The 21,256-nt window shown below is 41.2% G+C and overlaps 1 protein-coding gene across 3 annotated transcripts in view; it reads right to left on the bottom strand.

Moving 5' to 3' along the window:
* The window catches only part of ferry3 (FERRY endosomal RAB5 effector complex subunit 3), a 56,994-nt gene that overhangs the window by 11,701 nt on the left and 24,037 nt on the right, over window positions 1-21,256 (bottom strand). For 2 of the 3 annotated variants that reach the window (XM_072471502.1, XM_072471503.1), the window contains exons 11-13: window positions 18,614-18,816; window positions 15,111-15,168; window positions 13,160-13,227 (exon numbers count right to left, since the gene is read on the bottom strand). In XM_072471502.1, coding sequence (XP_072327603.1) covers window positions 13,160-13,227; window positions 15,111-15,168; window positions 18,614-18,816 — 329 coding nt within the window. The remainder of the gene's footprint in view (window positions 1-13,159; window positions 13,228-15,110; window positions 15,169-18,613; window positions 18,817-21,256) is intronic. The other variant, XM_072471504.1, reaches the window with a different exon arrangement.

The following is a 21,256-nucleotide window of genomic DNA, read 5'->3' as shown; positions in this document are numbered from 1 at the left end:
TTACTCTTATCCTGCACTTTTATTGCTCCACCACTGAAAAACATGCCTTCACCGGCCAAAGCCATAAGCTCTGGAATTCCTTCCTTAAATCTCTCTGGCTCTCATCCTACCTTTTCCCATGGGATAAATGGGGCAGCAGCAGCATGGATACTTTTTCTAAGATTAGAAAATAGAGGGTTGTGGTGAATGGCTATTCTTTGGAACAGTCAGAGGTACATGGTGGCATTTCCCAAGAATCAATAATAGGATCACTGCTGTTATAGCCATACATTAATTACCTCGACTTGGGGGGGTTACAGTCACAATTTCAAAATTTACAGATAACAGTAAACTTGGAAATGTGGCAACAGTGAGGCTTGATGAGGACACGACCAGGCTAGTGGAATGGGTGGACACATAACAGATTAAATTCAATGCAGAAAAATATGAGGTGAAACATTTTGATAGGAAGAATAGTGAGAGATAATACAAGCTAAATAGTGTGCTTTTAGGGGGTGCAAGAACAGAGAGACCTTGATGCATTTTTCCACAAATTGTCAATGGTACAAGGGTAGGCTAATAAAGCATTCCGGATCCTGTCTAGGCTTTATAATAGGGCACAGAGTACAAAAGCCAAAAAGTTAGATAAACCTATCTAAAACACGAGTTCAATAGCAACAACAGTACACTTTAGGAAGGAGTTAAGATTTTGGAGAGGGCAGAGATTTACAAAAATAATTGTAAGGGTGTAGGATTACGGTCATGTGAAGAAGCTGGAGGAGCTGGGGCTTGCTCCCCTCACATCTGAGGTAGTTAAGATGAGATTTGATAGAGGCATTCAAATCATGAACAGTTTAGGTAGAGCAAATGAAGAGAAATTGCTTTCAGCGGCTGAAGGGTTGCAGAGGGCACAGATGTAAGGTGTTTGGCAAAAGAACCAAAGGCAACATGAGGAAAAGTTTTTAATTAATAGGAGTTGCCTGACAGGGTGATGGCTAAAGATCAATTGTAGCTTTCAAAAGGGAATTGGATAAGTTCTTGAACACAGGAACAGGAGTAAGCCATTTAACTGCTCAAGCCTATTACACTTTTTAATGGGATCATAGCTGATATGTAACCTAAATCCATATACTTACCTTTCCCCACATCCCTAATATATTAACAAAAATCTATCAATCTGAATTTTAAATTAACAATTGATCTTGCATCAATTGTCATTTGCGAAAGAGAGTTCCAAACTTTTACCACTTTCTGCAGAAGTGTTTCTTAATTTGAAGGTGAAACAATTCCAGGAACAAGCGGAAAGGTGGGGGGAGTCGGGGGGGCATGGTGTTTGGACTAACTGAATTGCTGCTTGCAAGAACCGATACAAATTTGATTGATTAAAATGCCGCTTTCTGTGTTGTACTGTTGTGTGCTGTTGTGCTGTTGTACTGTTGCGTGCTTCGATAAAAGGAGAAAGTATTCGAACATAGCAATCTTTTTACATCTGTTACTTTGCTTGCTGCATGTGAGAAAGGTTAGGGTGTCAGTGTTAATAGTTATAATTCTATCCTGAACTCCTCCAGGGTTCCAATGTTCTGATTATTTGACTATATTTTCCTGCTGATGTTAGCAATTGTGCTGATTTAAACAGCAGTGGAACATTGAACACATGAATTTGCACTTTGCAAATATTAGCTGGCATGAGATTCATCTGTCTGCTGTTTAAACAATCATGTTAACCTGTTGAAATAAGTTGACAAAAGGATCTCATTTAAATGTGGTGTGTTTATAAGCTAAATCAAGACTGTTTCCTCCTAGCTTTCATTTTCCACTATAATTCTGCATGTATACAAGTTGAGTGATAGCATGGTGGCTCCATGACATCTATCATTATGAAGTGCTTCGAGAGGTTAGTCTTGAGACACAGCAACACCATACTCCAGTATGCCTTGATCCACTGCAATTCGCATACTGCCTCAACTGGTCCACAGCAGACGCCATCTCCCTGGCCCTACACTCATCATCCCTGGAGCATCTCGACAATAAGGACTCCTGCGTCAGACTCCTATTCATTGACTACAGCTCTGCCTTCAACTGCATAATCCCAGTAAAGTTCATATCAAAATTCCTAAACCTAGGACTTGGCTCCTCCCTCTGCAATTGGATCCTCGACTTCCTGACCCATAGACCACAATCACTAAGGATCAACACCAACACCTCCTCCATGATAGTCCTCAATACCGGGTCCCCACAAGGCTGCGTACTTAGCCCCTACTATACTTCCGACACACGACTGTGTGGGAAAATGTGGCTCCAACTCCATCTACAAGTTTGCTGATGACACAACAGTCATCGGTTCTCGAACAACAATGAGTCAGAATACAGGAGGGAGATAGATAACCTAGTGGCATGGTGTAATGACAACAATCTCTTTTCAACATCAGCAAAACTAAGGGACTAGTCAATTACTTCAGGAAGCAAAGTATTGTACACATCCGTCTGCATCAATGGTGCCATGGTGCAGATGGTTGACAGCTTCAAATTCCTAGATGTGCACACAACCAATAATCTGCCCTGGTCCACGCATGTTAACACTGCGACCAAGAAAGCACAACAGGGCCTATACTTCCTCAGGAAATTAAGGAAATTCGGCATGTCCACATTGACTCTTACCAATTTTTACAGATGCACCATAGAAAGCATCGTATCCAACTGCATCACAGCCTGGTATGGCAACTGCTCAGTCCAAGACTATAAGAAACTAGAGGGTCGTGAACATAGCCCAGTCTATCACGCAAAACTGCCTCCCATCCGTTGACTCTGCCTACACTTCCTGCTGCATTGGGAAAGCAAGCAGTATAATCAAAGACCATACCACCTGGGTTATGCTCTCTTCAATTGGGTAGGAGATACAAAAGTCTGAGAACACACACTAACAGGTTCAAAAACAGCTTCTTACCTTCTATTACCAGACACCTGAATGACCCTCTTATGGACTGAACTGATCTCCACACATCTTCTCTACTGAGTGGTACAGTCTGAATGGCTCACTCGATGCTTGTGTCTATGTATTTACATTGTGTATTTGTGTGTATGTGTATTTATGTGTATTTATGCATGTCCCATGGTGTTTTTTCATGTATGGAACGATCTGTCTGGACTGTACGCAGAACAAGAGTTTTCATTGTACCTTGGTAGACATGACAATAAACCAAATCCAATCCAAATAGAAATCATAGCTGCAGTTCAGAGAATGGTCGGAGAAACACTGACAGATAATTTTAGAATTTATCACTAAAAATTGAGTAGATTAAATCACAGTTTACTTTACCACTATAATTATCTACTGGGAGGGTACATTGCCCTGCTTCACCTTTCTCCTAGGTTTTCTGGCATGCACCTATCAGGACAAAGATCTCTCAGCCATTGACCATGGGAAAGGCTACAGCAACAGCTTCATTGAGATACCTGACCTCACTCCATCTGCCTCAATTGTGCCCTCTTGTGGAGACAGTCAGTGTGCGCTTGAGATCAGAGAATCTGGGTCTCACTGATGATCAAGTACAGCACTAGGTTGGCTGGACTTTTCAAGCTTCTGACTATCTATGCACACTGTGCAGCCATCCAGGTCTCCCTTTTTCAGTACCAGCTCCTTAAGCATATTTGACTTAGTATCAGTTTTATCTTAAAGAGGTACTGTGCAATTCCCCCAGTGTCTGCATGGGTCTCATCCCCACAACTCAAAAGATGTGCAGGGTAGGTGGATTGGCCACACTAAATTGCCCTTAATTGGGAAAAAAAAGAATTGGGTAATCTAAATTTATTTAAAAGAAACAGACACTGTGCACAAAACAATTGATTTTTTTTACACATTTCTTGCTTCCTCACAAGTTAAATATGGCAGCAATCCACGATGTTACAAATTATTCTATCTGCTGATCGAGTTAAAAAGAAACAGAACAATGCAAACTGACACAATTCTGAATTTATTAGAAAACAAAATGATTAATGAAATTGTGATCAAGGAAAGTAGATTTTTCACCAGGATAAGTGTATCCAAATAAGTGTATCGCACTTTAGTTGTAAGGATATATCAGAGTCTGGTGAATGAGTGGAGTTGTCAATTCCAAATTGTTAACCACAAACTTTCCCTATCCCTTCAACTGAGAATAATTGCATTATCTTCTCCAATGCAGGGTCAAGATTGTGACTTTCCCCAGATGCTCCTCATTATGTTTTTAGGTTTTAAATAAGATATTTTTCTGGGGTTCACTGAATCACATTACTCCTATAGGAAGATATTGCTCCCAATAGTCCAGCTTTAACTGTAATTCATAATGAATCAGGGATCGAACACAAACTCTTCACTACATTTCAACTGACTGGTTCTAACACATGTCTTCATGTCACTTTCCTCAAGTTTATAAGCAGCAAACAAATGCAACATAATAAAACATCACAAGGGCAAATCAAACGCTAAGCCACATAAGGTGATATTAGGGCAGAGAACTAAAAACTTGGCACAGGAGGCAGTTTTTAAGGAGTATCTTAAATGACGAAAGTGATGTGGAGATGTGTGGGAAGGGTATTCCAGAGCCAAGGGCCGAAGCAAGTGATTAAATCAGGACTGCTCAAGAGTCTAGAATTAAATCAATGCAGATACCTTGGAGGTTGCGAACTTGGAGGAGATTACAGGGTGGGGTGAGGGCAGTGAACTCAGAGGAGGGAGAGCATGATGAGTTGAGATGGAGGCTGAAATCACAGATGAGTTGTTCGGTGCAGAGAGAAGAAAACAGTGAAGATCTGTTGGTAAAAAAATGACTGTACATGGGAGGGCAGCAGAGAACATTGATTTTGCATCAAAGTGAGAAGAATGAAACAAGATGAGACAGTCAAAGGAGAAAATGCCAAAGGTATATAGGCTAAGATAATATCTGGTGATAAGATGCCACACCACCAACATGTTGGTCTTGACAAGACAAATGATGGATGACAGATGGCTGGAAAATGGGAACCTTTCTCGCTGGTGGGAACTTCTGGTCCCGCTCAAGGTGAACCCCTGCTGCGGGTTTCATTGATTGGAAAACCATGTTGACAGTGGCGGGATCTTCTGATCCTGCCACCGGCCAATGTTGGTCTGCCTCCGCCATCGTGAAACGCATGCGGAAAATCCCACCCATAGTTATTAAGGGGAAATGTGCACCTCAGTCAGGTTTCTGTGAAGTCCATGTCAGTACAATCGCCCACAATAAGTACAGGCTGGAAAGGACCTCATTGAGGAACAAAACAACATTCTGGAGGGAGATGTGCAGAGGTGCTGTGAGAGCTGATCCAGAGAGAGAGCTCACAGGGTTAGCAGTGAGAGGTGTGAGTTGTACAAGAAAGAGAGTGGCAAGATTAGTCACCAGCAGCCCCACCAGGATAGGGCAATTAGGGTTGCTTGAAGAGCCTTTTGGAGAATGTCAAGAGAGACAATGTGAAGAGAAACAAGCCTGGGACAGCAGGAGAAGAGCAGGAAAGGTGATACTTCCATAGATTGTTGCTTAGGTTATAATTGAATGACTTTATTAAAAAAGTAAAATGGACAACAAAGCTGAATAACAGATTTACAGTAATGACAGGTTTACTGATCCCTTCTTGAAAACAGAAAAAGAGAGAAGTCAATATCATGCTACATACATCATGGTGAAAAATACTTTATTTTGATACCACTCTAAATTGTAAGCAAATCGTTTCATTAATACTCCTTTGATCAATGTGTTTTAGGCAGGTCACGGAGTCTTTTATTTTATACTCTATTTATTTCATTGGCTATACCTTGATGACATGGTCTTTAGCACATGTTTTTGAACCCATCAGATGCGGCTGTAGATTATGTAAATTAGGGCAGGACATTCAATAAGGTAAGGAGTTACAGTGCATCAAACACTGTTAGCAGCAAGACAATTGGAATCTGGAGCCTGTTAAATTGATTTTCAGCCAAAATTCAATTTTGAAAGAAATGTTGCTCACATATCTAAAATAGTGATATCCAGAAGTCATAGAACATAGAACATAGAAAAATACAGCACAGAACAGGCCCTTCGGCCCACGATGTTGTGCCGAACCTTTGTCCTAGATTAATCATAGATTATCATTGAATTTACAGTGCAGAAGGAGGCCATTCGGCCCATTGAGTCTGCACCGGCTCTTGGAAAGAGCACCCTACCCAAAGTCAACACCTCCACCCAACACTAAGGGCAATTTTGGACACTAAGGGCAATTTATCATGGCCAATCCACCTAACCTGCACATCTTTGGACTGTGGGAGGAAACCGGAGCACCCGGAGGAAACCCACGGAGACACGGGGAGGATGTGCAGACTCCGCACAGTGACCCAAGCCGGAATCGAACCTGGGACCCTGGAGCTGTAAAGCAATTGTGCTATCCACAATGCTACCGTGCTGCCCTTAAGAACAAATAAATCTACACTATATCATTTTACTGTAATGCATGTACCTATCCAATAGCTGCTTGAAGGTCCCTAATGTTTCCGACTCAACTACTTCCACAGGCAGTGCATTCCATGCCCCCACTACTATCTGGATAAAGAACCTACCTCTGACATCCCCCCTATATCTTCCACCATTCACCTTAAATTTATGTCCCCTTGTAATGGTTTGTTCCACCCGGGGAAAAAGTCTCTGACTGTCTACTCTATCTATTCCCCTGATCATCTTATAAACCTTCCACCAAGTCGCCCCTCATCCTTCTCCGTTCTAATGAGAAAAGGCCTAGCACCCTCAACCTTTCCTCGTAAGACCTACTCTCCATTCCAGGCAACATCCTGGTAAATCTCCTTTGCACCTTTTCCAAAGCTTCCACATCCTTCCTAAAATAATAGGAAATATATTTATACATCTCTTCAGATAGTAGGAACAGATGTTAAAGAATAGAACAAAATAAATCAGAAAAGGTCAAGCTTAAAATAAAAATCACAATATTTTAAAAAGTAATGAATGGGAGAAATAAGGAGAACGAAGAGATGGCAAGAAAACATTACAGCATTTTATCATCTCAGAAATATCTCAAAGGGCTTCATTTATAGTTATTTATTTTGAAATGCAGTGAACATTATATGGGCAAATGCAGCACCATTTTTGCATAGAGCAAGATTTCAAACAGGAATGAGATGGATGATCAGTGTTTTATTTTTGGTGGTGCTGGCTGGAGGTTGAATGTTGGCCAAGGCACCAGGAGATTTCCATGTTTTTCAAGAATTGCAATGGAATGTTTTACACCCACTTGAATCATCGAGGAGAAAATATACTGTTTTGATATCTTAACTTACTTATGGCACCTCTGACAATATGCACTCACTTATTACTGCACTGTAGTGTCAGATTTGATTATAGCAAAATTCAAAGGTTAAAAAATGTATCTGGATTTAATAATAATTGTTTTATTTTAAAATATCACATAAAACTTTATTTTGTCAAGTTGCATAATGCCAGCAAAAGAAAACATTGGTATCTTGGGTTTGCTGCTATACCTGTACAATTGCTAGAGGCAGTTTTTGGATAAGCGTCACACCTCTAGAGGTTTAAGTGGTCTAGTGAAGTGGGTGTGGGTTGGGTTGGGTTGGGTTGGGTTGGGTTGGGTTGGGTTGGGTTGGGTTGGGTTCTTTCCCCCCCCCCCCCCCAATTTATTTATTTATTATTCATTCATGGGATATAGGCTTTGTTCGCATGGCCAGCATTTATTGCCCATCCTGAATTGCCCTCGAGAAAGTGATAGCGATCTTCCTTGAACCACTGCAGCCCATGTGGTGTTGGGACACCCACAGTGCTGTTAAGGAGTGAGTTTCAGGATTTTGACCCAGCGATAGTGAAGAAAAGGCAGCATATTTCCAAGGAAGAGTGGTGAGTGACTTGGAGGGGGACTTCCAGGTGGTGGCGTTTCTATGTGTCTGCTGCCCTTGCCTTACTAGATGATAACAATTATGGGTTTGGAAGGTGCTGTCTAAGGAGCCTTGGTAAGTTTCTGCAGCGCATCTTGTAGATGGCACGCACACTGCTACTTTGTGTCAGTGCTTGAGGGATTAAGCGTTTGTGGATGCGATGCCAATCAAGTGGGCTGCTTTGTCACCTGGATGGTGTCAAGCGTCTGGTGTGTTGTTGGAGCTGCACTCATCCAGGCAAATGGAGAGTATTCCATCACACTCCTGACTTGAGCTTTTAGATGGGATCACATACTTCAGGAAATGAAAGATAATAAAAGGGCAGAAAAAGAACATCAGACCTACCACTATTCACCCTAGATAGTACAACCTATTGCATCATCTGTCTGTGTTTGACAAATTTATTGGAGTTCGTTGAGAAAGTAACAAGCAACATGAATAGAGGGGAACCTGTAGGTGTGGTATACTTGGATTTCCAAAAGGCATTTCATAAAGGTACCACATCAAAGGTTAATCTGCAAAATATGAGCTCATGATGTAGGAGATAACATATTATCATGGATTGAAGATTGGTTAACTAATAGGAAGCAGAGAGTAGGGATAAATGGGTCAAGTTGGCAAGATATAACCAGTGTAATGCCACAGAAATAGTACTGGGCCCTCATCTATTTACAATCTATATCAATGACTTTGGTTAAAGGATCGAATGTATGCTTGCTAAATTTGCTGACGACAAAAAGATAGGTAGGGGAGCAAGTTGTGAAGAGGACATTCCTATCTATATCCTTTTGCAGACTGCTTAAGTGAGTAAGCACAAATTTGGCAGATGGAATATAAAGCAAGAAAAGGTGAACCTGTTCACTTTGGCAGGAAGAATAAAACAGCAGCATATTATTTAAATGGAGTAAGATTTCAAATGTTTACAGTCCAGAGGGATTTGGGTGTCCTGGTAAATGAATTACAAAATGTTAGTATACAGGTACAGTAAGTGATTAGATAGGCAAATGCGGGCAGCACGGTGGTGCAGTGGGTAGCACTGCCACCTCACAGCGCCGAAGTCCCAGGTTCGATCCCAGCTCTGGGTCACTGTCCGTGTGGAATTTGCACATTCTCCCTTCGTTTGCGTGGGTTTCGCCCCACAACGTTAGTCTGTGGAATTCTCTTCCCCAGATGGCAGTGGAGGCTGGGTGATTGAATATTTTAAAGATATTTAAGGCTGAGTTAGATAAATTCTTGCTGGACAATGGAGTCAAATGGTCTAGGAGGTAGATCGGAAAGTAGAGTCGAGACCACAATCAGATCAACCATGACCTTATCAATTGGCAGAGCGGACTCGAGGGGCTTAATGGTCTACTCCTGGTCCTAATTTAAATGTCTATAAGCCCCAAACTCTGGTAATGCTAAGTGCTGGGGAAAGCCAAAAACATTGTAAATTCAACAGAAACTCTGGTAAAATTCCTCTTCACCTCTTCCAATAACTAAGAAAGCTACAGAAATTCTGCATACCCATGACATAACAGTAGATGTACTGACCAATTGTATTGGCATATAGATAATAGTCACGTGGGGTCATATACTAGCATAAGCCAAGATTTGTGTGATGTACTACTACTGACATCTACTACATTGGCTCTGCTCTTCTGTGGGCACTCTGGGTATCCTAAGGTTGGAGTGCAGCTTGGATATATGCCTGTCAGGTTAAACACCACTACCTCATTTTAACTACTTACAGATTGACTTAATACTTTCAGGTTGGGCATGTGATCAATACAGGGTTAATATCAGAGTAGCATTTGACCTCCATGTGGCATCTTCACTGCAATATTAGTTTATTTCACAATTTTGGTGACCGAGATGGAAGGAAAAGTTATAAGATCCAAAGCAAAGAATTCACTCATGAATGAAGTTCTCAAAATTGCCTTTACGTCTACCTCACCGTCACGACTTCCGGACTTGTTACTTACCATTAGACTTTCCGTTATTTAATGCAACTGTAAGTAATGCTAGACCAATTTATAAGACTGTGCGGCACATTCTTGGGTCATCAATTTCCACAGCCGCAACGTGTATATGACTGAATGGATAAGCTAGCTGCTAGTGGATTTACTACTTTTCCAAACTTGTACGTTTATTGCTTTGGCAATAATTGTGTGGATATTCAGCCAAGTACATTTACCAGTAGCCAACAGGATCTGACTAAGTGGATAAAGTTTCTGACTGAATGTTTGATTCTCAAACAGCTCTTTGTAAAGATATTGGTATTTATTCTCATTTTTTCCAGTATCTGTTACAACACAATAAGCAAGTTGAGTTTAGCTGCAAAGAAAATGTAGTCACGCACTTATTGTTTAGTTGACTAGCACCTTCCAATGAGAAAACAAAATGTTATTCAAGATATACAGAAACTGTTTAAATCTAGGCTCATGCCACAGGTAATCTGCCCAAGCATTGACACGGTGCTGGTATTCTGTGGACCCGCCCAGTTCAGACATCAGGGGCGCAATTCTCCACTCCCACGCCGGTTGGGAGAATCGCCTGGGCCGCCAAAATTTCCGGGGACGCCGGTCCGAAGCCCTCCCGCGATTCTCCCAAGCGACGGGAACGGCCCGGTCGAGTTCCGCGGGCCGGAGAATCGCCGGAGACACCGAAAATGGCGATTCTCCGGCACCCCCGCTATTCTGAGGCCCGGATGGGCCGAGCAGCAAGGCCAAAACGGCGGGTTCCCCTCGGCGCCGTCCACACCTGGTCGCTGCAGTCGTGGGCGGTGCGTGAACGCAGGGGGGGCGGCCTGTGGGGGGGGGGGGGCGAGGGGGGATCCTGCACCGGGGGGTACCTCAAATGTGGGGTGGCCCGCGATCGGTGCCCACCGATCGTCGGGCCATCCTCTCTGAAGGAGGACCTCCTTCCTTCCGCGGCCCCGCAAGATCCGTCCCCCATCTTCTTGCGGGGCGGACTTAGAGAGGACGGCAACCACGCATGCGCGGATTGGCGGCGGCCAACCCGCGCATGCGCGGATGCCGTCCATTATGCGGCGCCAGCCGCGTCATCTATGCGGCGCCGCCTTTACGCGGGCGACAAGGCCTGGCACGTGCAGATGATGCGGCCCCGATACTGGCCCATTGTCAGGGCCTGAATTGGTCGGGACCGGGACCGTTCCGCGCCGTCGTGAACCTCGACGGCGTTCACGACGGCACGGCCACTTCGGCGTGGGAGTGGAGAATCCCGCCCCAGATTCGTCAGAGGACTGACTTGATTCTGAGCATCCATGGTCAGATGGGTCATCCTGAAGACATTTCTGAGCCAAGATTGAGAATCATAATTTGATCATCAGAAAACTGACAAGAACAGGTTTGAGCCCTTGCCATGTGGACAATCAGTACTAGGAGCTCCGCTTCAGCAAATGTGTTTCTGAGTGGCATTATAAATAGTATATCTCACAAGAAGTTGCAGGAGTGCATTGTTACCATAATCTGATAATAGATCCTTCTCACGGTAGGAGAAACAGCTTGACGCTTGCCTTGCTACTACTCAATCACAGTAAGCACTGTGCCCTATAATTGAGCTCGTGCTCTCATACCTGGCCTATAAATAACACTTTTGTGCCACTGCTGTTCCATGGTTTGTTCATCAACCCTTTGATGGATATCTACTTTTTTTGCAGTGGTAGGAACTACATAATGCATTTTTTGTCCTGCTAGCTCCTTCTGCTCTTCCTGATGCCCATACCAAGTTTACTCATTACCATATGATTTATCCAAGTCCTCATGATGGTAACTATGTGGCAAGGATACAGTTACTTGAGAACCAGCCACGGTCTCGGTGGTGTCAAACAAGGCTGCGTTCTGGCACTGACACTCTTTGACATATTCTCTTTGCTGCTATCATTGCCTCTAGGTCTACTACAGAGGATACCAGAACTGCCAGAAAGCTGTTCAGTCCTGCCTGCCTAAGATCCAAGAAAAAATTACAATGTCCTCCATACCGAGGAACATTGGCAGTGACAAACAGCATACCCTCTCGTACCAAGTTTGATTTAGCCATCAGCATCAGAAAGGTGTCTGCCCTGGTCGAGGATATTGCCAAATTGCCAATCAGCATTAACAATGTGATGCTGGTGGTTGCTGATAGCTTCACATACCTGGGCTTCACAACCACCTGCAATCTGTTAATGTTGATGCTACAGTCAACACTTCCATTGCAGAAACTGCAGCTGTTATGGCCAAGCTGAGTAAGAGTGTGTGGAACATCAACAACCTGATGGGGAATATCAAAGTGAGGCCTAGACAACATATGCTAGGCAGGAGAAAAGGTAGTAAAAGTTTACATCTTTGCTGTCTCAGATGTATCCTCATCTTCTCTTGGAGGGATAAGGTCATCACCTCAGAAATCCTGAAGCATGCTAATTCCATCAATATACACTCATTACTAAGCCAACAAAGTCTGTGATGGCTTGGTCACATTCATTTGATGGATGACGGCTCTATACCAAAAAACCTTCTGGACATGCTGGATGCCCATAACTCTGATAGAAGTGAGATATGGAGAAACCAGGCATTTAGGAGATAGGTGACTCTGGAGGCTGACGGTTCAGAGAAGAATCAGAAGGGACGATTAGAAATGGAAAGCTCAGCGGGCAGAGAAGAGGACCAAGAGAAAACAGATGACAATGAATCCTGCACCTTCTCGGCCAACTGCCTATATCTACAGTGTGTGGCAGAGACTATCATGCCAGATTTGGGTTCCTGATTCATGCAATGATGTTTGACACAGAGATGATTATCAAGGCACAAACCTTGGTCACATGCGGTGGAAATTTGCCAGCATAGTATAATGCCAAAAGAACCACAGTGCCTGCACACACAAGAATTCAACTCCAACAATTTCAGAAAGCGCACTTTTCCAGAAAACATATCGTCCAAATTTAATTCTGAAACTGCGTAATTTGTGACAGGAATATCAATGTTAGATGTCTTCAATAAAAGGTTTTCCATTCCAACTCTAAAACAGAATCAGACACAGATACAAGTTGCAGAATACTTCTCAAGTCCAAGCTCTGTCCACAGGTACTGACTTAGCTGACTAGCAATTTCCAACTATATTTCAGATTTCTAGCATTGTCACAATATGTTAATATTGGTGCTAAATTTCTATTTTATCCTATCAAATATCTGATTGCAATAGGCAAACTGAGTGGGTTAAATAGGTATAGCTATAAATAAAGGAAATGTTTTTTTAGAAATGAGATTGGTGTTTTACCTGTGGCACAAGAAACTGCACTGTGCGAGAGGTTCCCCCATCCCAGGATGCCATTTCCATCATAAAACCTGAAGGAGCAACAAGGCACAGAACTAAATAGAGAATCAGAATTTCTCAGTTTCTATTTTTTGCCGCCTCTTCCAACCCATCATAATCCTAAAGATGGTCTACTCTCAAAATGTTAACCTGTCTTTTCTTTTTACCTTTTTGTAGCAAAAGGTTATATAATCTGCTGGACAAATTGCTGGTTAGAAAATTTCTTAACATTGAAGCCAAGCCGATTGGCCAGGTGGAAATTTCATGTATCTTTTTGCTCCTGGGTCTTTTCCCAAGATTTTGTAGGATCTTGTCCCAATAAACAAGTATGAGAATATGGAGCAAAAGAGTAAATGGTGGAAAATCTCAGCAGGTCTGGCAGCATCTGTAGGGAGAGAAATGCTTTGACAAAGAGACATTGGACTCGAAACGTTAGCTCTTTTCTCTCCCTACAGGTGCTGCCAGACCTACTAAGATTTTCCAGCATTTTCTCTTTCGTTTCAGATTCCAGCATCCGCAGTAATTTGCTTTTATGAGAATATGGAGCTTCTCTAAATGCAGGGCTCTAATGACAGGTGTAAGCTGTCCATTTCATTCCTTTAAAAAGTTGCAATCTCAGCCACTCACTCCCATAATGTAAACTTGCCAAAGCTAAATTGAAATGTAAACTAGATTTAGGAGAATCTACAAATTTACAATTTCAAACTGCATTTAATATAAAACTTTTTGTTTACGGTTTACTAGTATGCAAATTTATAGGACCGTTGAGCAATTGCAAATTAATCACAGCTAGCTTTGAAAATATAATTTCAAATCTCAGTTAATCTTGGTTTCAATTACATATTTAATTGATATAATTACTGCATTCAAGTTGTTCCACGCACAGTTTTAAAAGTCAGAACAGAGCCCCATTAAATTTGTGCAATATTACCAAATTCTGTTATGAAGAAATTATTTTTTTAAAGTTTGCATTTATATCAGAGGGTTAGATAGGGTGGACAGTGAGAGCCTTCTCCCGCGGATGGAAATGGCTAGCACGAGGGGACATAGCCTTAAACTGAGGGGTAATAGATATAGGACAGAGGTCAGGGGTAGGTTCTTTACGCAAAGAGTAGTGAGGCCGTGGAATGCCCTACCTGCTACAGTAGTGAACTCGCCAACATTAAGGGCATTTAAAAGTTTATTGGATAAACATATGGATGATAATGGTATAGTGTAGGTTAGATGGCTTTTGTTTCGGTGCAACATCGTGGGCCGAAGGGCCTGTACTGCGCTGTATTGTTCTATGTTCTATGTTCTATGTTCTATATTATGAGAACTAAAAAACAAACTCTGCTAAAACGTAGTAGCACCTTGGCTCAACAAACTGAATTGAGCCACTATATGGAAAGAGAATTTACGACCCTGACTCATGCTATTAGTTAAATCACCAATCTGCAAGTTTAAAGAAAATGTAAACCTTAAATCTTTACATATGGAAGCTTCGTAACCCATGTGCATCGTGGGTTTGAGCCAGCCTGGAAATAGGTTCACTGCATAAACAAACCATTAAAGTTTTGCAAACAATACATGCCCTGGGGCCACGCTTTAAATTTCCTGAACAAATAATTTGAATGCCGCTTCCTACATATTGTCTTTTTGCTGAACAAGAATTGGGCGCCAGGGTGTGAGAGCGTTTACCAGAGTAGAGAAAAGAGCACTTCTTCATTCTGCAGCAGATAAAGAATTCATGGCTTCAGCAGACTAAAGTTTGGACTGTTGGTAGCATAAAGCTTATTTCGACCCATGTACTCATTGTGTAACCTCCATGATTGACAAGCATTAAAAACATTAATTTCTCCCCAAACTTAACATGTTAACCACAGAAGTTACTGAAATTACTGAGATTAATTGTGAACCGTGAAAATGTATTCACCTTTTATACACTTAAACACAAGCTCTGCTCTTTTCAGGCACCAAGGTATAGTCATCTCCTGTTAAAACATATAAAACATTGCTGATATACTTCCCAGCAACTTGAAATATTCATTAGGATTTCAAGAATAAATGGTCATAAACATACCCCTGAATTAATTCCCAGCTGGATCTCAACATGTTTTACTAAATCATTTGCAATAATGGTCTTACATTTGGTACTTCTCATTATTTTGTCATTCACAAAACCAAACATCCAATGTTTTTTTACTTATTTTTCCTGTCATATTTTAGTTCAGTGAGGAGGGTCTGCACTGTACCCCTGCCCATCTAAATGGTATATTTCTGGTTTTGTGTATATTCACTGTAACATTTAAAAATGATAAGATTGCTAACATCCTAGCATCATTCCTCACTGGTTAAGCTGCCAGAAAAATTTTGGATTTGATCAAATTCCCAGCAATTCACCGGGCGATCATTTTCAGTTTACACAATACTGTGCATGACCCGGACAACTATAGAAATGACATGATATTCTTACAGCTCAGGTAAAAATCTGCAACTAAATTAACAGAAGGTTGAGTTAAGTTTCTACTGCAGCTAAAAGACATGTCAAATTGGGTATTTACACTTCTAAACAAAGTTAGTTTTAATTTCAATTTTACACATACAAGCTGAAAAGAAATCAATATTTTGTGACATTTTCAGTTTAAATTAATTGCAATCAAATTTCAATTAAAAAAATCGTGTAGCTACACTAATTTTATTCAAAACTTTAAAATGAAGTCTAACAAATATAATTCTTCCACTGAACTAGTGGCACAGTGATTAGCACTGCTGCCTCACAGTGGCAAGAACCCATGTTCGATTCTGGCTTTGGGTGACTATCTGTGTGGAGTTTGTATCCTGCCCCTCCCTAATTCAGAACTCCATGACACCATGCACTGGCATTTCATTTGTGTACGAGCAAAGGTGGACATTATTAATTATGTAATTTAGACAAGAGAATATGGATACTAGCACATGAATATAGTGAAGCATGATCTGCACTTTCACAAGTGTTTTCCCAGTCCTGGAAAATATATTTCTCAATAGTGCATACTGTAACTCTCACGATGCCAGTTCGTATGATTATTTTTTTCCTACATGTAAGCAGAAGATTGTACCAGATTGTTTCGTAAAAAGACTTCTATTGAATGATGAAGCAGTTCTACTTGAAGTTAGTTATTCAGAACATCAGTTTAGCAAAAATTAGATTTAAGGTTCCCGGTGTACGTTATTGGTGTAAGCTCGGAAGTGAGGCAGCGCAATAACAGGAAACCGTATACAATCTTTTTTCTTGCGAATAATAAAATGGTGAAGGGATTTTTTGACATTGTGAAATATTGCTGTTGTATCTCATTACATCCTGTTGACATTCAACTTCCCAGCATCCAATATATTGGTCTAGAAACTGTGGCACTTACTGCGAATACAGAATTATTTTTGGTTAATTTCCACTGTTTATTCCATGTAATGATACATAGTTGTAAACTGTTTTCAGTTAATGTATGATGAATTAAATATAAATATACAAGTACATGTAAGTCTTTATTTGTGTTTAATGTGAATTAATGTACTGCTCACAATGTAATTTGTGAGCATGTAAGGCGTTGCTGAATAAGTTAACTCCTATGCTGCGAATACACACTCAGATGGCTCAATACTGGTTTTACTCCGATCTTGGTCAATTCATAGAAATTGAGCATGTCATCTCAGGAAGAGATAAAGGTGACTGCAAGATATGTAGTTCATGATGAAGCATGTCTCTTGCCAATAAATAATCAGCCCAGAGAAGTGCGAGGTATTGTATTTGGGGAAGGCAAAAAATCCAAATACACAATAAATGGGAGGATACGGAGAGGTGTACAGGAAGTGAGGGACCTTGGAGTGAATGTCCACAGTGAAGGTGGCAAGGCAGGTCAGTAGGGAGGTTAAACAGGCAGATGGAATTATCCATTTGTTAGCTGAGGCATAGAATATTAGAGCTGGGTGATTATGCTGGAACCACCTTAAAACGTTAGTTAGGTTGCAACTAGAGTACTTTGTGCAGATCTGGTTACCTTATTGCAGGAAGGGTGCAAATGCACTAGAGAGGAAACAGAGGAGAATAGAAGGTATCTGTGTGGGGTTCCTCCGGCTGCTTCGGTTTCCTCTCACAGTCCAAAGATATGCAGGTTAGGTGGATTGGCCATGCTAAATTGCCCCTTAGTGTACAAAAGGTTCGGTGGAGCTACTGGGTTACGGGAATAGGGTGGGGGCGTGGGCCGACGTAGGGTTCAGAGGATTGGTGCTTCTGCGCTGTAGTGATTCTATGAGGAGGTTTACAAGGATGTTGCCAAGCCTGCAAAATTGCAGCTACGAGAATTGATTGGATAGGCTGGGGTTGGTCTGCTTGGAATAAAAGGAGGTTATGGGGAGATTTGATTGAGATGTACAAATTGTGAGGGACATGAATGGAAAGGGCCCATTTACTTTAGCAGAGTGGTCAGTGACTAGGGGGCATAGATTTAAAGTGCTGGGTAGAAGGATTAGAGAGGAGATGAGGAAAGTTTTTTCATCCAGAGTGTGGTAGGGATCTGGAACTGCCTGAAAAGGTAGTAGAGATAGAAACCATCATCGCATTTAAAAGGTGTCCGGGTATACACCTGAAGTGCTTTAACCTGCAGGGCTAAGTGAGATTCGGCCAGGTGGCTTGTTTTTTTAGCTGGTGCAGACACTATGGGCCTACTGGCTTCTTTCTGTGCCGTAAACTTTCTATGATTCTAAATAAGGAGCAGCATTGAGTGTGGGTGTAAAATGTGTAATCCATATCAACCTGATCCCTGACCTGAAGTGGTACTGAGGAAGGAAGATAGCAGCTGGTGTCACGGCGGCAGAGTGGGTTCAATTCCAGCCTTGGGTGACTGTCTGTGTGGACATTCTTTCTGTGTCTATATGGATTTCCTCCAGGTGCTCCAGTTTCCTCCCACAGTCCAAAGATGTGCAGGTTAGGTGGATTGGCCATGCCCGTTAGTGTCTAAAAGGTTAGTTGGGGTTACGGCTATAGGGTTGGGGCTTGGGCCTAGGTAGGGTGCTCTTTCAGAGGGTTGGTGCAGACTTGATGGGCCTCCTTCCGCACTGTAGGGATTCTAGGATTCAGTATATAAAAGTGGGGAAATGCTTATCATTGTGTGAAGACACGAGTCTCGATTTAATCATTTATTCTGCTATACTTCGATAAGAGCTTTCACTTGTATCCTACCTCACTTCATTGTATGTCTACTAAAATAGTTTCCAGTTGTTTTAATGCATAATTCTACTTAAGGCACAAGAAACTTAACAAGCTTAGCTCACAATAAGGTGACTATTGTACTTGCAAATGATTAGAGACTAGATTCCTTTAAAAAAAAACATTCATAGTATATTATACTGACAAATTTACTGCTTGGTACATCCTTGCTTTTTGAACATTTTGCTGCTTACCTCGGACATATCATGTACTAATAAGAGTGGGATAGTTATCGTAGTAATATCATGAGTGCAACAAACTTTCAGAATGTTTCGCAAACCCATAATTGCTGGATCACGGGCTGTAATATTGCTAGATCTCACATTGTCGTCCACACACAAGTGAAAAACAACATGAACTTCAGAAAGGTTAGAATGTCTTGTGGTGTAAAATTCTCCTGTGGGAGGTAGATAGAAATCTTGCTATTAGAATCATACTTTTTAAATTATGCATGCTCAATTATAAATACACACCTATAGAAATAATAGAATTTGTGACGAATACCATAACTGACAATGGGAAAGATCTTAGGAAACTAGGAACTGGAGTAGGTAATTCAGCCCCTTGAGTCTGTTCCAATATTCAGATTGTGGTGGAGTTGTGATCTAACCCACTTTTTCCCCATATCTCTTAATACTTTTAGTTAACAAAAACATATCAATCTTGATGCAACAACTGACCAAGCATCAATTGTTATTTGTGAGAGTTCCAAACTTTTACTCTCTTTGCACGTTGAAGCGTTTCCTAGTTTCATTCCTCAACTTTAACATTTAGATCAATGTTGTCCAATACTGCTTTGGGTCACAATATTCACCACATGATACATATTAGTAAATCAATGTGCAATCTTTTGAAAATAGATTTGAGGTTTTAAATTGTGAGCAATCAAGATCCAGTAGACTAATAGCCAGAGTCAGGAGAATACCTTTGAATGGGTTTTGTAGTCTAACTGTCCGTCAAAGCAAGTGTGCTTTTCTTTTTAGAGCCAGTGTGCTATGTTAAAGTTGCAGTGGTGGATATAAGTAATGGTGTCACTTGCTGGACCTGCCATTTGTCGCCGACCTCTAATCGAGCAAGAAAGAATCAACCTCATTGACAGGAGTCACATATCGGTCAGACCCCAACAGTGTCTATCAGAATATAGTTCAGTTGTTGGGTTTCTAGTAACCTGGATGTTGAAGAGCCACTTGCTCAATGAAACAAGAAAGCCTCAAAGGGAATGTCATGCTTTTGACAGCGTGCTCCAGTTAAGAGTAAACTGTCTCTTTTTTCAGAATTAGTATATTTGGAGATTCAAACAGCTAAACAAAGCCACATTCTTCAGTTAGCGCCCTCTGTATCACTAAATTCCCCACAAAAATTTTGAGAGCAATCGACTGCTGTCCTGAAGGCTGGCTCTGCTTTCATAGTGCTTCAAAGAGTGGCCGTAGAGATTTAAATATATTGTCATTTTGGGGCACTCAGCTACAACAGGGTCAGAAAAGGTAACAAACAACAGATTGCATTACCTCATTGACAGGAGTCACATATCGGTCAGACCACAAGAGTGTTTATCAGAATATAGTTCAGCTGTTGGGTTTCTAGTAACCTGGAAGTTATGAAACAAGATTATGTCCCTCAGTTTAGATGCCCTAACCAGTGGAAAGAGTTTCTCCCTCTCTACTCATTCTGTTCCCCCTAATATCTTAAACTTTGATCAAATCACCCCCCAATCTTCTAAATGCATCCTAATTTGTGTATTCTCTCCTCATAATTTAACCTTTAGACTCGGGTATAATTTTTAGTAAATTTACGTGGCAGTCCCTTTAAGGCAAATATGACATTCCTAATGACATTTCCAAAACTGCTCACAATATTTCAAGTGTGGTCTAACCAGGGCTTTGTATAGCTGGACCATGACTTCCAACCACTTGTCTTTTTGTCCTTTAAGGCCAGCATTCAATTGGCTGCTTTGTGACCCATTACTGGCCTTTGTATCTATCTCATTCGTCCGGATCTGTGCTATGTTTTGCACTTTTGTCAGTCTTTTATTTTAGTTTTATGCTCTTTAGTTGTCCATGGTTGTTTTTTTGTGAAGCCATTTCCTCTCACGGGTATATACTTGCTCTATATCTCGTTAAATATTTCTTCAAATATTCTCCACTGATCTTCAGTCATTTGGCCCATTAACAGGTCTTCCCAGTTTACCGTGAACAGTCTTCATCTCATCCCCTTAAAGTCAGCCTTACACAAGTCTAAAATTCTAGTATCTGAATCGTGCTTTTCACTTTCAAATGCTACACTGAATTCAATCATGTTGTGATCATTATTTGATAAATGTTTGTGCACAGTTAAATTTGGCTCATTACATTCCTAAATTGGTGGGAAGTATTTTCCAGCTTCCCCATGGTGTGGTATTGTTAACAGTTATAGAGCATTTTGTAGGCTAAATTATCCCAGCCTCTTTACTGTGACTTGTCCAAAAAATATATAGTAATATTTTTTCAACATATACGGTGTACTCTTTCCAAGACATGTTTCTTTGATACTCCCAACAAGATTGTTAAGGTTGATCACTATTGAAGATTTGGCTTTATCTTTGTGGTCTTTTGTAGCTACAATTTGCAGATGACAGCTTTCTAAGTATTAAATGGTTTGACTGAGGAATGGCAGATCTAACCTCAAGAAGGAAAGTGCCGTTAATACAAATTATTTTCCCAGAGGGATTAATTTTAGGTGTGCATTACACACCTTTGATTTTCTAATAGCGTCCATTCATGTTCATGATTGAAATCTGCTTGATGTCCAAGGTTAGAGGTGCTTCCCAAAATACTTCACCGACAACAAGGTCTATACTT

This window comes from Scyliorhinus torazame, chromosome 13, assembly GCF_047496885.1.
Source record: "Scyliorhinus torazame isolate Kashiwa2021f chromosome 13, sScyTor2.1, whole genome shotgun sequence".
NCBI lineage: Eukaryota > Metazoa > Chordata > Chondrichthyes > Carcharhiniformes > Scyliorhinidae > Scyliorhinus > Scyliorhinus torazame.
The sequence above is the reverse complement of the archived record's forward strand: the minus strand, read 5'-3'. Positions and strand labels throughout refer to the sequence as shown.